At 42.9% G+C, this 16390-nt stretch overlaps 1 protein-coding gene and 1 long non-coding RNA gene across 2 annotated transcripts in view; one reads left to right on the forward strand and one right to left on the reverse strand.

Annotated features, from left to right (window-relative positions):
- Positions 1-52: 52 nt before the first annotated feature.
- On the reverse strand, positions 53-14268 carry STYX (serine/threonine/tyrosine interacting protein). Its single transcript, XM_015630573.3, has 11 exons — positions 14029-14268; positions 5310-5342; positions 4499-4552; positions 3750-3847; positions 3322-3382; positions 2524-2560; positions 1986-2025; positions 1846-1896; positions 1323-1395; positions 737-830; positions 53-573 (listed from the first exon to the last, which is right to left on the reverse strand). Exons 1-11 carry the CDS (start codon positions 14083-14085, stop codon positions 500-502), a joined length of 672 nt encoding a protein of 223 aa, XP_015486059.1. The 5' UTR covers positions 14086-14268; the 3' UTR covers positions 53-499.
- The window catches only part of LOC107205752, a 4353-nt gene continuing 1197 nt past the window's right edge, over positions 13235-16390 (forward strand). The window contains exon 1 of the long non-coding RNA XR_001522110.3: positions 13235-13429. This is a non-coding gene — a long non-coding RNA (uncharacterized LOC107205752). The remainder of the gene's footprint in view (positions 13430-16390) is intronic.

Raw genomic sequence — 16390 nt, forward strand, 5'->3', positions numbered from 1 at the left:
TCTGTTTATATTCCCACAGCACATTTCTGGTAAATACATACTGAGAACAAGGTGAATTTTAGCAAACTTTTTCTTTACTAAAGTCTCTTGTTATAAATTACACAAATAACTTTATAAACAAATCCCCCCCCGCTTGCATTTTGTTTAAAGTAATAACTTTATATCATACAAATAAAGAAATTTCAAGTATGAAAAGTGCATTATTGCAATAATACCTCTTTGCAAGTCCAAAAATCTTGGTTTAGAATAAAACTGTAAAGTGTAAAAAAGGAGTAAAACAATCAGTGCCATCTATTCATTCAAGAAGTCCAACATCTTAAAAATGATGCTTAGTGTGTTGCAGAGGCAGATTTACATCTGAAAGCAACATGTAATTGAAAAGAAGCTATGTGTGTTCATTGTTTTGCATTAATTTGTGTTTTGTTTTTTGTTTTTCCCCTAGTTTCCTTCACCTTTCTTGGCAGGAATTCTCACTACAACCAGTGCTTGTCCTCAGCCATCACCCGTTCTGTGCTGCTGCCACCTGCATGGTGCCAAGGTCTTCATCCTCCTCGTGCATCCGCTTCAAACTCCCTGCACCAGGCAAGAGGCAACTTCAGCCATGGAAAACCAGGATATTTAAACACTTCACATTAAAGTTTAAACTAAGAGGCTTGAACACCAAAGGGTTTGGGATTCTGCTGCTAAAGGTTTGCTTAAAAATCACCTCACAGCCCCGGTAGGAGAAGGTTCTCACCTGTGCTGCCAGGTGGGACTGAGAGGGATCTCTCCAGCTGCAGAGGTGACATCATCTGGATGGTTAATTTTGCTAGATAGATGGCTTCATATTCCTGGAAAGGTCCAAAAATGTTGATTGGAATTACTCTGGCATAAAGCTTTGTAAGGATGAGCAGGGCTAATTCAGAGAATATCTCATATTCAGGCACAGATTTGGGAGGAGGAGAATTCTTTGCTGCTTTGACATGAATGACAAAAACCATCAGGAAGTCAGAGGAAAAGAAAAGTTCAAGGATGACTAAAGAAATGGATTTAAGGAACAAACAACATTTCCTCTGCAGCTCCTTCAACACCAAATAAGACATTTCAGAGCCTCTTAATCACTGCACAAACCAGGATTTTTATTTCTCCTCCATTCCTGGATTTGCTTTGTCCAAAGCTTCAGTCTGAGGAACTGAGGTGCCCACTCATCTTCCTCCCAAGCTTTACTCCTGCTCCTGACATTTCCTTGAAGCATATTTGTATAAATGTCTGTTTGGCAGGAAGATGATTCATTAAATGGCTTTTCAGTTATGATCAGGAATAAAAAAAAAAAAAAAAGTCACCTGAAGTTGATGGACAAATCCAGCATTAGGATTAATACAGAATCTTCTTTCTTGGACATAAGTAAATGCATCCCTTAAAAAGAGGAGAAAACATTTCAATGAAAAATACATAAAAATTTGAGTCTTCCTTCAGATTATCAGTTCTTCAGAACCTCTAAACTCTGCCCAGAGCTGGTTTTTACAACTGCAATTGCTTGGCCAAAGCAGGAAGCAGCAGTTGTACAATTCTGTTTGCCCACCCCAGTGCTCAGCTCATTTTGCTGTTCAACACAGGCTCAGAACAGCCCCTGGGGTCTCTCCCAAGGTTTTATCCATGGATAGAGGCTGGTGCCCTAATTCTTTAAAAAAAATAAGGTGTAAACACAACTGCAGTGAAGTAAAATAGAATAATTTTATTATTACAGCCCCTGGTAAAGTCTTAGGTAAAGAACTGAGACTGAGTGAAAACACAACAGTTTCTCTTCCTTCCAAAATCATTATTCACTCACACCACCTGAATTAAAACCTGAATAGCTCTTCTTACCTGTACTTCACCCCAAATGTTTCCATTATGTATGCAATAACTAAGGCAGCACTGGAAAAATAAAACCCAAACAAATAAATATTAGTAAAATGTATTTTAATTGTTTAAAAATATTCATATCAGGATGGATCATTTCCTACCTTCTAGAAATCCCTGCGTTCCCATGGACAAGAACTTTTCCTGAGAAGATAAAAAAAAAAAACCCAAATTAACCATATTTGTATAAATTGAATAAAATTCTTTGAAATATGTTATGAAGAACCAGGCAGCAGCAAGGCACATCCAAGAAAAACAGGTGTTGTCTTCCTTGACCCTGAATTTCTGGAATATCTGTCCTTTGGGATGCAGGAACTGGGATTCCTGCTCCTGGGAGGATTCTGAGTGACAGAATGCAGATTTCAGCTCCTGCATTAGACAGGGGACAAGAAAACTTCATACACAGAACTCAGCTGTGTTCCAAGTGAAAAAAACCCCAACCCCAGAGGTTGATTTTCCACTTAGAGACAAAAGGAAAGAACAATTACTCTGAATTTGTCTAATGGAGTTCAAATCAAACATAATAAACCCCCCAAATTTAAGAAAAGCTCATATTTGAGAGCTTCTAAAACATATCCCTAAGTTTGTTTTAAGGCTTGAACAATACCTTAATAAATGAGGGGAAAATTAATTTAATTTTACCTCCACTTTGTAAACTTCCATCAATAAATTCTTTAGTCTGAAAAGAAAAAAAAATACAAGACTCAAACTTCCAGATTATTTTAAGTGCAAGTACTAATAACACCTAAATTTGGTATAATTTTTATATCAGTCTTTATTTACAGTGACAATAATGCACTTTATGTAAACTTAAACCTCAATTCAACTGGACATATGTATTTCTTTTAATAAATAAATTTAATAAATAAATTTATTTTCCTTTTTAAAAATTATTCCTAAAATTGTCAGTACAAAACCACTGAAGGCTCTGCTGGGTTTTTTTGGTGGAAGAAGGAACAAAATCTTTTTGTTCAGTTGCAAATTAAATTAAATATACAAACCCACAGTTCAAAACCAGGGGTTTGTTCCAATAATGAGCATTGTTTAATTTACAAGTTACTTTTTAATTCCTCTGCAGCAAATATGTTTTAAGACACTATAAAACTTAGTTAATATTTTGAATTTGATGCAAGAAATGTAAATATTCTTGGGCTCAAATAGAAGTTTCCCCCAGGCCAAGGGACCCCAGAATTCCCTCATAACCAAATCTGTTTTGAGGCTAGTCTTTTTTAATTTTTATTTCTTTTTTTTTAATACCATAAAAAGAAGCAGCTCTTACAACTCCACCTGTTTCCATACTTGTAAAAAGGAGTTAATTGCACTTATTAAAGTGTCAATAATAAAGTCAAGAGCTGGCAGCACTTCCAGGTGCCTCAGGCTGAGAATCCCAAATGTCAAAGTGGTATCTTGGGCAATTCCCTTCCCAATCCATCTACTCACCATAGGGAAAAATCGGATTATATTCTCCACTGGATTATCTGCAATATCCAAGACTAAATACCTGCAATGAGAATTTCCTGTGAGTACACAACACCACGGAGTTGCTGCTCCTGGGAGCTGCTACAACCCCTCCAACTGCAGGAGGAACCCAGCACAACCCCCTGGCTTTAATTCCTGCTCTAAACTCCAGAAATTCAACCAAGAACCTTGTGAGGAAAGGACCCCCAGACAGATTTCACTTCAAACTGAAAACAGTTACTGCCAACTATGGATAATTCTAATTTACAAACTCCTTCAGGATGAATAAAAATTCATGGTTTGGATTTAAAGTCTTTCTGCACCTCAGCACATTTTTCAAATAATTCTGACAACATGAAAATATTTGGAAAGAACAGAAGGAAAACAAAGGAATCTTGATCATTTCTCACCTAAATAACTGCTGGAAGTTTGGTTTAATAAAATTTGCTTCAATGTTTTGCCGTATGCATATTACATGGGTTATTCCATGTTTCTGGAGTATAGGTAGCTGTGGAGAAAGAAAAAAAATATCTTTTTAAAATTATACATCATCTATTAGACAGTAATAAAAAGAAAAGCTGTGCTTAAACACAAAATAGGACTACAGCAAGGAAATTCTGAGCTGGTTTTCTAGAATTCAAAAGAAAAAATGACAATAGAAGAAGGTGTTCAATGAACTTGTTCGTCTCTCCCCACCTTTCAAAAATTTCAAGTCCCTAAATAAGGGAGGAATTTGCAGCCAGCATTGGATTCTTGCTGAAATCAGACCATTAAAATAAGATCATTTCAACCATGAGGCAAATTTGCAAAGCCAAGCTGTGCCTGAGCAGTGCTTGACTCTACTGTAGATTTAATTTTCCTTGTTTTCATGTCTATGTGCAAGTGACCAGTTCTATTTGTCTTGCAATGCTTTAGCAAAGGAAATAGGAATGGATAAAGTGTCTCAAATGGTTTAATTTTTTTTAAAAAAAATTATATTTAAGACTCAATTTTAATGCAAATAGCTCAGACCATCCCACAAATACACCACATATTCCTTCCACTCTGGCATTTTTCACGTTCCAGCACCTCTATAGATACACTCCAGCAGATCTCCACAGTAACAAATCAAATCACCACAGCAAAGCTTCCCTGTGAGAGAATATTCTGAAAATCATACCTTGCTTTTCATAGCTGAAGAATATGGGCCTAAAAATAACCCAGGTAAGATTTCCTAGGAGGCAGGAGAAGAACAGACATTTAATACCAACTCCAAATGATTTGAAATAACACATTTCACTCAGACACAAATAATTTACATATTACTGAAATGTGTAATCAATGTCATTTATAGCAGGACAAGATTAAAAAAAAAATGGTTTGGCAGGATAAAAGAAACATGATCTTGGTGCTGGAGATCTTGTTTTGGAGCAGGAACAAAGTCCTTGGTCTGAACCAAGTTCCAAGTTGATTCCTGAATCTCACCCAGCCCCAGATCAAGTGGTTTATAACCCTCAAATGTGGTTTATAATCCTGTTTTGTAATTAACTCCAAATTGCTCTCAAGAAGAGAGATACACACATGGAAATTCTTCAAGCTTTGACCTAGCAGTGGGAAAATATCAGTTTTTAACCATTTATGGTTAAAATGGACACCATGGTAGGAAAATTTTAATTGTCCATCCCACTGGAGAACACTTCCAAGTTTAAGGTAAAAGGCAAAGCTCTGATACATTTTTAGTAATCATCTAAAATCAATCAGAAAGACAAATGTGATATTTGGAGAATTTCTGTTTTAGTACCTGCACAGAGATGCAAACACACATATATTCCAAGCTAGCAAATCCTCACCTTAATTAACTAATTAATTCTGTCTCCCATGGTGCTGCCTGACACTTTACAGGTGAAGATTGATTTTGATATCAGCTCTTTTTTCTCCCCACTAAATGCTCCATGGGTTTTTCTAACTAATACTAAATAAAAGTGTCCTACCTGCATCTCTCTCCTCATGGGATAGGTCCAATCCTTAAAAAAAAAAAAAATTAAAAAATTATATATACACCACAGAGAAAAACATTCAGGCAGAGATGTGTACATGCATTTTATAGAAAATAATCACAAGTTCTGTACAAGCTCCCTGCTACCTTTCTACATGGATGCCAGCACCACCCAAGTGCAAGGAAAACTACTTGGAAGGTTAATGTAAAGAAACCTTGAGTATTCTACAAAGAATCTTTAAGGCTGGAAAAGGTCTTTATCATCTGTACATCCACACCTCAGCTTTCTGCTGAGAAACTCTGAAGTGAGGGGGGGAAAGAGAAAGGAAAAAAAGCTCTAGAACATTCAGTACTGGTCAGAGAAGAATTCCTTTGGCTGATGCATTCCTGCAGCCACTGAAGTAACAGAAGATAACAAGTGGAGCAGGTAACTCCCTTAAAATCCACACTGCCTCACCCAACCCACTCTGACTGAACAGTCAGGATTCAACTGCAACAATTCCAGAAATTTGTGATGACAGCAAGCCATGAGTGAATCTCCACTATTCCCCATCCCACCCAGTAAATAAAACACCTGTGTCCATGATCCTGCTGGGCATTTTCAGCCCAACACCCCCTTCCACAGAAGCCCAGACCCCCAGGATTGGGAGGGTTCAGCTCCCATTCACCACCAGAGCTGCCCAGAGCAAACGCCAGGATCAACATTTCCATCCTCTGCTCCATTGTGAGCTCTGCCAAAGCAGAGCAGAAAACTGCTCAGGCAGAGACTATTCCTGTCTTTCCTTCCCTACAACTCCCACTGGCCTCTATTAACAGGCTCTTACTCATTCCTTGACCCTCACACATGAAGGAGTTGGAGCTGAGATCCCAGTTACCATCTGGAGGTAAAATAAAAAAAAGGGAATAGTCAAATATATCCAATAGGCTGCATACATTTATTTACATAACTCTGTTGTTTGATTCACACACACACCAGCAGCTAAGAAAGAAACTTCCCCTATGTTCTGATGTCCTCAAAAGAATGGGGAAGTTAAACTCCAAATACTCCAGCTGGGAAGGGAGGGTGAGATTACAGCAGGAAGAATTCCTTAAATTGCAGTACTGTTCACCTCAGCACCTACACTTGTCCCAGGAGCATTAATTTCACATTAAACCTCTTTTTACCAACACAACAAAAATCCTGTGCTTCCCTCAGACACCCCCACGGTGCACAGGGAGGATTTTCCAGCTCTTGGTAGTGGAATTAAGAAGGATTTTGGTATCAGTAAAGTTATTCTGGAAAAGAAAGCAAACAAACATTAAGCCAATCCAGACAATCCTTTGGACAGCACCTAAAGTGGCAGCACAAAGAGGGAAATAAAATGCACTGAAATAGGCTTTGCTGAAGACACACAAGTAGCTAAATTACTTCTGCATGTTCCAGCTGGAATAATAAACTCCTGGAAGCAGAAAGGAGAAATGCTGTGACAAAAGGATGATATTTACAGAACTGTATCCTTTGAAGGGTGGCCTGAGAGGGTTCAGCACAAGGCTGCTGGCTTCCTCTGTACACAAAAGCAACATTCACCCCTCTAAAAGCCAGAAAACCCCAGGATTGTCCAAGTTCAAAACCAAGCCTAAGAGCAATAAACACTGAAAAACTTAGGCTGCACTCTAGGAATATGAAAGTACTTTACTGGGTTTATTACTGTTTGTAGAATTTAGAAATCTTAATCTGGAGCACAATGAAAACACACATCCATCACTATTTTGGATTAACAACACATTGCAAATATTCCTTTCAGAGGCAGGATTTTTTTAGCTCAAATAGCTGTAAACTGTGCAAAATAAATAGGTAAGAACTGGGCAATGCAAGTCCAAAGGGAACCAAATCCCAAGAGACAGCACAGATGTTCTGAACAAGAAAAAAAATATCACTACAGGCCCCAGACATTGGTCCTCAGCACCCTCCAAGAAGCCAAAAAAGAACAGTTTCCAATGAGATTCAGCAAAATGACTCTCTGAAAGACAGTGTTTAAGGAAAACATTTAATCTGAGACAAGTACACAAACTACTGAAAGAGTGATTTTGGTGACTGCTGACAGCTCTTCAAGGCTTTCAAAACCAACAATGCCAGATTATTCAAATGTTATGCAAAGTTATGTAAAAAAACCCAATCTATTAATGGAGACTGAAGCCAAGCACAGGTCCCATTTTAAGGAATATATTCATCAGCCAGGTTTTCCACACTGTCTGGAGCACCCAGCAGGCAAATAACAACTGAAAGCTTCTCTTTTGATCAGATCAAATGCAAGAATTTTGCTAAGAAAACAAAGGGTGATGCCAGAGGTGGAGGGAAGAACAGCATTCCTTGCTGCCAAGGATTTGGGAGGTTCTCCAGAACAAGTGACAACTCACTGGAAGTCTCACTCATCAATACTTGCAAGACATCAAAGAGATGGAGTGAAAAAAATAATCCCTAGAACTCCAAAGTTTTTAAGATGAGCCACTCCCTTCTGACAGATCTCCTCAAACATGCACAAGGGGGAATAAAGCACATTCCAAAGCCCTCCCTTCCCCATCCACAGCCAATCTCCAGCTGAAATAAATGGAAAATATGAATTAATAGGTAAGACTTGTCCACACTACAAAAAGCTTTGTGGTATCCAATATCCAAACTACATCACAAGCAGCTCTGCCAGCAGTTTGGGTTATTTTGTCCATATTTTGCCACAGCAACACCTGTTCTTCCTTAGAACAGTTTAATGGCAAAAAGTGACATGAAGATTTTTTTGTAAGAGTGATCTTGTCTAGGACTTAATCTAAAAAAAATATGATTTTTTAAATTAGTTTACCAGCCCTGACATTGAGACTCTGTACCAAAGCAAAGAATGTGGTTTTTAAACACAACAGCCAAGCTGCATATGCCTCTCCAGAAGGAATGCAGTGAAATGGATCCATGTGACACAGCTTAACTGGTCCCTCACTGACAGCTGAAGTCTGCAGACCCATCTGATTTTCACACATAAAAGGTGCATCCCCAGTCTTTGTCAAAGCTCAGCTCTGGCTGAAAAGCAAGCCCAGTTAGGATGGTTCAACTCCTGCTGCCTTATAATTAATAGAGCCTGCAAACCACAGGCTGGCCCAGGTGAAGGGAGAAGCTCCCAGAGATGGTGCAAAAACCACCAGGAAAAGAAATCCAATTAGTTGTTAGAGGAGATGACATCAGGAAGCCTCCTCTAGATTTACACTGCTGTTTTTCACCTGCTCAGCATCACCCATCCCCTACAATGACTCCTCCTGCTTCCCAGACCATCACTCAGATCCTTTGGAAAAGCTGCACACAGCTCCCAGTAAATCCTCCCTGACCACTCCAGGTGTCCAACCCTTCCCCAACTCCCAGACAGCCTTTTTGTTGTTGATTTATAGCATCACTTCCCTCTCCAAACAGATTTCTCTTCATGTCACAGTTCATCCCAGCAGGACTCCTGCAGGATGGATTGAGCACCTCAAAAATCCAGGGCTGTCAGAATCCTCTTGCCTGAAGCTGTTTCCCTCTAACACTTCAAGCTTCTTCTCCAAACCTGCTACAAGTTGTGAAGTTGGAGCAGCAGAAACTGTTACGGCAGCGCCAGCCAGGGGCTCTGACCTGCTCCAGTTCCTGCCTCTGCTCTGGCCAAGACAGCTCCTGGCTCTGCCTTTAAGCATTGCACAGGAAATTCAAATTGCAGCCTGGTTCTATCAGAGCACAGGATTACATCGACTGCCAGCAGCACCATCATCCCCCTGCCCAGGCTGCAGCTTGGGTTGTGGCTGGGTCCTGCTCCCACAACAATCACCTCCACACAAAGGTTTAATTCCTGGCAGCTTCAAGTGTCATTCACACGATGAAATGAGATCACACCTTGGGTTTGAGAGCGTTTTACACGTTATTTTACATAGCCCAACAAAGTGGAGGAGAGGGATGTTATCATCAAGGACCTGCACAAGAATCGAAATCAGTATTTGTAAAATGGAACGACTGCAGAAGAAATCTTGAAATAGTCAAGAAGTAGCAGAGCACGCTCACATGCCACATTTTAATAAGAAAGCAGACAAACTAAATGAGGCACTGAAAGAATATTCAAGGAAAATATTTGAGTATCACCAAAACCTGTCACATCTATCACTGTGAAACGTGGTACTTAAGAGCCTCAAAATTAGCTACAAACAGGAGTGAAGTGAAAGGTTGTGTCTTCAGTTTCAGTCATGCTTCCTATTCTTGGACAGTTATAATAAAAATATGGGGGTTACTATACAAATAGAATTATTTCAGTTGGAAGGGACCTAAAACAACCTGATGATGGCAGGCCCAAATATATATTTTTTTTCCCTAGATAAAAATCGTGGTCCAAGTATATAAAATACACAAAATTAAACCAAATCCTTTAATTCCCTGAAGGCGTGAGCGTGGCACTAACATGAGCAGAGCTTAAGGAATGTTTGGACAGTGCTGCTATCCCAAAAGTGGCTGAGGGCTGAAGAAAGGGGCTGGAGAAAGGGGGAGGTGACATTGTCACCCTGCACAGCTGTTCCATCCCATGGCCACCACACTCAGGAAACGATGCAAGAGTTTTACAGGGAATTCTGTGTGTCTGTCAAGAGCACTCAGACAGCGGGAAGGCACCACCAGAGACGTTTTTGCTATTGAAAATACAAAGGAATACAAAAGCAGGAAGGTGGAGAAGAGGAATAACAGCAGGTGGGGATGACCAAGCACACAGAGGAAGGAAGGAATGAAGGACAACAGGGAAAGAAATGTTATTTTAGCAGAGAGAAACACAAGCCACAGAAAAAGGATAAAAGGTCAAACTAAAGGAAAAGTAGAAATGGAAAGTAGAAAGAAAACAATTCCTATTTGTCCCATTCTCTGACACTGGTCCTAAAGACACCTCATGAAATACCATCAGCACACAGGATCAGCAGCACTGATAAAAACTTTCATCAGACTTTTTTTTTTTTTTCCCCAATAAAATTGGAAATAAAGCAGTGGAGGCAGAATCCTTCAGCTATCAGGAAGCACAAAGCCAAGTGCCTGGAGTGCCACACACACTCAGATTATCAGAATTGTTTATAATGGTGCAGGAATGGCCTTTTTCATGCCCCTCTTTTTTTCCAATTCATGACTTGGGCTATACTGAGACAGTCCTCATTTAGCTAAAAAACCCCAAACATGCTTTAATTCCCAAATTCTACAAACTGCTCTGCTGAGCCTGTGTGGATCCCACCAGGCCTTGCCTGGATGGGAGGCACAAATTAATCAGGACTGAGAGACTGCTGAACTTCAGCTGCCACAGAGCACTTTTCTGATTTATGCAAAGCAGGCTGATAGTATCCCACAGAGTTGTGATCAAAATCTGTCACCTGATTTACATTTCCCAGCACAACACAGCATTTGTTCTCCATTTTTTGGGCTCTATTATGTGGGCAGGTAAAATAATTCTAATGATACAGGCTTCCTACTTATTTTAAAGAGTCTGCAGAGGAGGGAAAAAGCTGTGTTTTAAGGGGTTTATTTGTGTTGCCTACCAAAAGTGAGAGTAAAAAAAAGTTTAATAGATTTGTTCCACCTTTAGATGGGCTGCATCACTTCATAGTTAAAAAAAGAAGTCAGAAATACATTAGCATTTCAGACTAAATATAGCTGTCAAAAATGTAAATTTCTTTTTAAGAAAAACCCCATGTGCTAAAAAGAACTCAGCTTTTATGCATAATAAAAAGGCAGATATGTCTGCTTCGTCAATAGGCTGCTAATTTAATTACAAAACCCATGGAGAGTCCTAAAAAAATTCTAAGTACATCATGAATACTTGGTTTGCTCAGCCTGATTGCAAGCAAATATGTTTTAACAAAGAAATAAACTGGTAATTGTTGCTGTGTTCTCATTATATATATCCTAGTTCTTTTCTTTTTCATTTAAAATTTAATGGGAAACTAATTTCTATTAAATTCCTTCAATTATTCCAGTTCTTACTGACCTTCTTACCAGAAGTACTAAGATATCTCAGCGTTAATAAGCCAACATGTACTAATTGTTATTAACCTGCCCCTTTTTAATGGGTTTTTAGCTGTATTTTTTCCTCCCAGTATAAACATGTAACACAGAACTTCTCGAATTTAAGAAAATTTGAGACCTGACCTTGGAAAATGTGCTGATTTTAGGAAAAAATAATATAAAAATCTAAGCTTAGAAATGGTTCCACATCACATCTAATCAGTATTACTCATAAAACTATGATATTCACTATCACCAGACTGTAAAAGAACACACAGTTCACAAACATTCCCAGCAGAAAACAGAAAAGCCTTGCCAGAATGACGAGTTCCAGGTTTTCCAGCATTTCCCAAGCTCCCAAAAGTATGAACAGCCAAGAGGTTTAAAAATCCAGCAATCTCAACCACCACACTATGGATTAGGGATAGGGCAAACAACATCCAGGCTGGAAAAGTGACCTATTTATCCAGAGCACATCCCTGCAGCCTGCCCTAGTCAATCCACACTGCTCTCTCCCCTCAACACTCCTCCTGTGCCAGGAAGGAATGGGATGTTGTGCAGCCAACCAGTGATTTGGCTTTCATTTTAATTATTATTAAAGCTGTGACATGGTTACGAGTGTCAGCTGGGAAAAGGGAGCTGGGGGTGGCACTTGGGCTGAGTTAAAGAAGTGACAAAGCTGCACTTTTGAGCAGCAGGAAGTCAGCCAGGGATTCCCCAAGTTCTCCCTCCTCCCTTTCCCAGTATCTTGAAATCAAATCTGCCAAGCCAGCATTAAACCATCCATCGCCAGCTTCCTGAAATATTAGGGATTACTCCTCATTAAAGAGCCTCCTCGCTGCAATGCACAAGAATGGATCTTCTGCTTTCCAGGAAAATCTAGATTTTGTGGGCAGAATGATTTTAGTTTCCTCAGTTTGCTTTTTCAAAGCACTGTCATAAGAACCGGGCTTAAGTCTCCTACACTTTGCTTTTAACAAGTTACCTCCACAAGAACTTTGACATTCACCACTGGCTTTCACTTTCCTTTTTCCCCCCACATACTCCAACTATTTATCATCTTGTATGCAGAGCTTGGAATTTATTTACATGATCTTGTATTTAGATCAAGTCAGACACAAATGTAGCATATTGAAAAGAAATTCTTACAGTTTTTAGAATCAGTTCTTGAAAACCCCCACTATGTAAAGTTCTAACACATTACACATCATATTATTTAGAGCTAGCCCACAAAAAAAAAAAGCCCAAAATAAAAGCTACTCTGAAAGACACTATATTACAATCTCAGTTTCCATCAGTTAAGAGTTGTTAGACTGGCAGTGAACTCTGGTTTCATTTTTATTTTAACCCCACATTCCTCTTTAGCCATTTTAGATGAAAAGCCATCCAGGCTAATTTAGTTAACCATTCTCAGACAAAAATGTGGATAACACGATTTGTTTCTCCAGGAAGAAAAGATATTTTAAAACAAACAAATTATAAACCTCACAGGGTGGTAGATGATTTGTGTTGAGATACAAAGTGATTACAGCTTTGTGAGAACAACTAAATGACTTGCAACACCTCCAGAGCTCTGAAGAGATGGGGAATATTAAATCTTAACAACAAAAACAAAACAAAAAGAGTCACTCCCATATTTCAGGTAATTTAGCACCATAACAGCATTAAGCAATGCTGTTCAAACAGAAATAAATGCTGATGTTTAGAAAATGCACGACAATCTACAGACGTCTGAAGAGCTCAGACACTCTCAGCTTCCCTCACGAAGGCTGTGACATTTCAAATTAAGTATCTGAGGCCACCAAAGTCCGGCGGGGGGGACACTCGGGGGGGGTTTGTGACACACAAAAACAAACGAGCAGCGTCCAGGGTCAGCGCCGGGGAGTTCAGCCAAGTTCAGAAATCAGACACCGCGCTGCCCCGGCTGCTGTGACAGCGCACAGCTCAGTCTGAGCGCACATTGCCACCTGTCCTCGTCCGCAGAGAAGTCCTGGCTCTGGAACACCGTGAAAATACCTCCCCGATGGACTCACCCGAGCGCCGGATCGCCCGTGGAGGGCTGGGGAGAAGGAAGGCACCGAGAGGTCGGCAGGGACACGCAGGTACTCCCTGCTGGGGCTGCTCACACAGGGACACGGCTCGGGGCCTCACAAAGGCAGGGGGACACGCAGGGGGAGAAAGGGCGGGGAACAGCCAGGCTGTGACACACGGAACGCAGAAAAGAGGACATAAAATAGAGTGGGGGCCGCTACGGGTGGGCAAAAGCCAAAGGAGATGAAGCAGGGGGGATCCGTTCCCTGAATATGAGGGTGGCGAGACTGCCCAGAGCAGCTGTGGCTGCCCCATCCCTGGAAGCGCTCAAGGCCATGTTGGACAGGGCTTGGAGCAACCTGGGATAGTGGGAGACTTCCAGGCCGGAGGCACCGGGGAGGGCAGATGCCGGAGGGCCTGGGGTCTGCGACGGCCGTAGAGCCCCCAGAGCCCGGCAGCGACCAGGGGAAGGAGGATGCGGTCGGTGGTCGCATGGGGTGTCACCAGCACAGGGCGGGACACGGACCCGCGGCCTGAGATGGATCCCAGCGGGGATCCCACAGGAAAGGGCGCGGGAGACACCGCAGGGCGGGCAGGGCTGTGAGGGGAAGCCCCGGCGGGGCCGCGGGCCGGGCATGTGCGGGGGGCCGGGACCGGAGCTCCCGCTCACCTCAGAGTCCTCTTTGGCCTGCGGCAGCGCGGGGAAGGCCGGCTTGGCGAGCTCCATGGCCGGGCGCTGTCCGGGCGGGGCAGGACCCGGGGCAGGGCGGCTATTTGGGCAGCGGGGCCGCGGGCTCCGGCTCGGGAGCGGCAGGAGATGGAGGCGGCGGAGGAGGAGGCGGCGGCGGCGCGCTCAGCCGCTCGCGCCCGGCCGCCATGCTGCTGCTGCTGCTGCTGCCGCCTCTTCTTCCCTCCTCCTCCTCCTCCTCTTCCCACCTCTTCCTCCGCCCCCTCTTCTTCCTCCTCCTTCTCCTCCTCCCAGCCTCCCGCCCGCCCCCGGGCCCCGCTCCCCCGGCCCCCGCCCCGCTCCGCCCTCAGCGCTCTCCCCTCCTCTCGCGGGCAGCTGCCGCCGCGGTTCGTTTAATGAAGTCGCGAGCCCAAATTCGGGCTAATTCACCCCAAAGTTTCAGTAACGGGCGCTTCGCCTGTTAACGGTGAGCAGGGCCCGGCTCGGGCGCGCTCCCGCCATGGCGCGGCCATTATCGCTCCCTGTGCCGTCCCCTGACATTCCCGAGGGCTCCTTCTCACACACCCGCTTCCATCTTGGCTTTATCGCCCGTGGGAATGACGCTCACACTTTATGTGAAATGCTGCCTCACATTTTAGCTGGCAGCGCCAAGAGGGTCATCTCTGGGCTGCCCAGGGCGGTGGTGGAGTCCCCAGCCCTGGAGGTGTCCACGCCTGGACGGGGCCTTGGTGCTCTGGGCTTGGGACAAGCCGGGGATCAGTCAAGTTGGACTCGATGATCCCAGAGGTCTTTTCCGAGCTAAATGACTCTGGGATCTCCAGTCGGCTCCTCTTTGTGGAGGAGTGATGCCCACAGCCACCTCAGTGTTGGGGCAACAACCTGCTTTTGTGCTTTTTGACGTCCTGTGCTTTGAGAGCTCCAGGAGAGCTGAAAAGGAGCTTTAGACAAGGGATGGAGGGACAGGACACAGGGAATGGCTTCCCACTGCCAGAGGGCAGGGATGGATGGGATATTGAGAAGGAATTCTGCCCTGGGAGGGTGCTGAGGCCCTGGCACAGGGTGCCCAGAGCAGCTGTGGCTGCCCCTGGATCCCTGGAAGTGTCCAAGACCAGGCTGGATGGGGCTTGGAGCAGCCTGGGAGAGTGGAAGGTGTCCCTGCCATGGCAGGGAGCTGGAATGGCATGGTCCTTAAGCTCCCTTCCAACCCAAACCAATTTATTTTATGAGATTTCACTTTAAGCTGGTGGTTTTCATTCCGTTGTTTTTTGGTGTCACTGGAATTTCTGAGGGAAGCTTAGTCAAAGCAAGCAAAGTCAATGGGTTGGTTGCTTAAATAAAATTGGAAGTGTCATTTTGGTAATACTAGCCCTGGAATTTTAGTCTCAATTTTTATTCTAGTGCACCTTTCTGCTGTTTTTGCTAAATAAAACTTTGAGAAACCTTCAACAATGACATTTCAGCAACCATTCGCTCAGCCAGAGGTTCAGCTCGCTGTTCACATCACTCTTCTGCTCAAAAATCGACTTTTATTTCACATTCTTTTATTTCATTGTTCCAGGCACATGGGCTGTACGAGCTGCACTCAAAAGGGTGTTGAAACACAACCTGAGATTTACATCTTTACACTCCTGACACAGCCACAACAGGGAGAAAGACCTGTAACAGCCATATAAACAGGGAAATAGTGTTGCCTGTCCTGTTTTAATTATTCTAGACCTTACACCATCTATTTTATCTGTGATGGGAAAGGAAATAAAACTACAGCTGTTAAAATTGCCAGGGAGATGCTGTGTGTTTCCTGGGAAGTCAAGAGCTAATCTAATGTATTTACCTGTCAGCTGAGCAGGCCCAGAGTAATCCAATTAGGATAATTAGAAGTAGCCAGAAGTGCAATTTAGTGCATTGCTGCTCCAGTCCAACATTCAGGTGAGCTGCACAGTGCAGTGGGTCTGTGTGCACCCCTCAGGGTGGAACTGCTTGGAAAATAAAAATAAAGCAGATGCCCTTAAAACCACTAACACCTTGTTTATTTCTTAAAATAAATAAACACCAGCTCAGGTAAATCCTCTTTCCAGAATTCAGCAGCAAGTGAGTGAGCCCAGGTGGGCAAAGAGGCCAAAGGCACCTGGCTTGTAGCAGCCCCAGAGTGGCCACAGGAGCAGGGCAGTGACTGTCCCCTGTGCTGGAAAGGACAAAGAGGGGCTGGAGCTTGTCCAGAGAAAGGAACAGAGCTGGGAAGGGTCTGGAGCCCCAGGAGAGGCTGAGGGAGCTGGGAAAGGGCTGGAGAATTGCTGAGGGAGCTGGGAAGGGGCTGGAGAATTGCTGAGGGAGCTGGGAAGGGGCT

Source organism: Parus major, chromosome 5 (genome assembly GCF_001522545.3).
Source record: "Parus major isolate Abel chromosome 5, Parus_major1.1, whole genome shotgun sequence".
NCBI lineage: Eukaryota > Metazoa > Chordata > Aves > Passeriformes > Paridae > Parus > Parus major.

Excerpts from the sequence above, each read along its gene's own strand:
- STYX (XM_015630573.3), bottom strand. The coding sequence starts at position 14,085 with ATGGAGCTCGCCAAGCCGGCCTTCCCCGCGCTGCCGCAGGCCAAAGAG. Across the intron at positions 3,848-4,498 it reads CTTCAGCTATGAAAAGCAAG|CTACCTATACTCCAGAAACA; the intron begins GTATGATTTTCA and ends CTTTCTCCACAG. Across the intron at positions 1,396-1,845 it reads ACATTTGGGGTGAAGTACAG|GGATGCATTTACTTATGTCC; the intron begins GTAAGAAGAGCT and ends CCTCTTTTTAAG.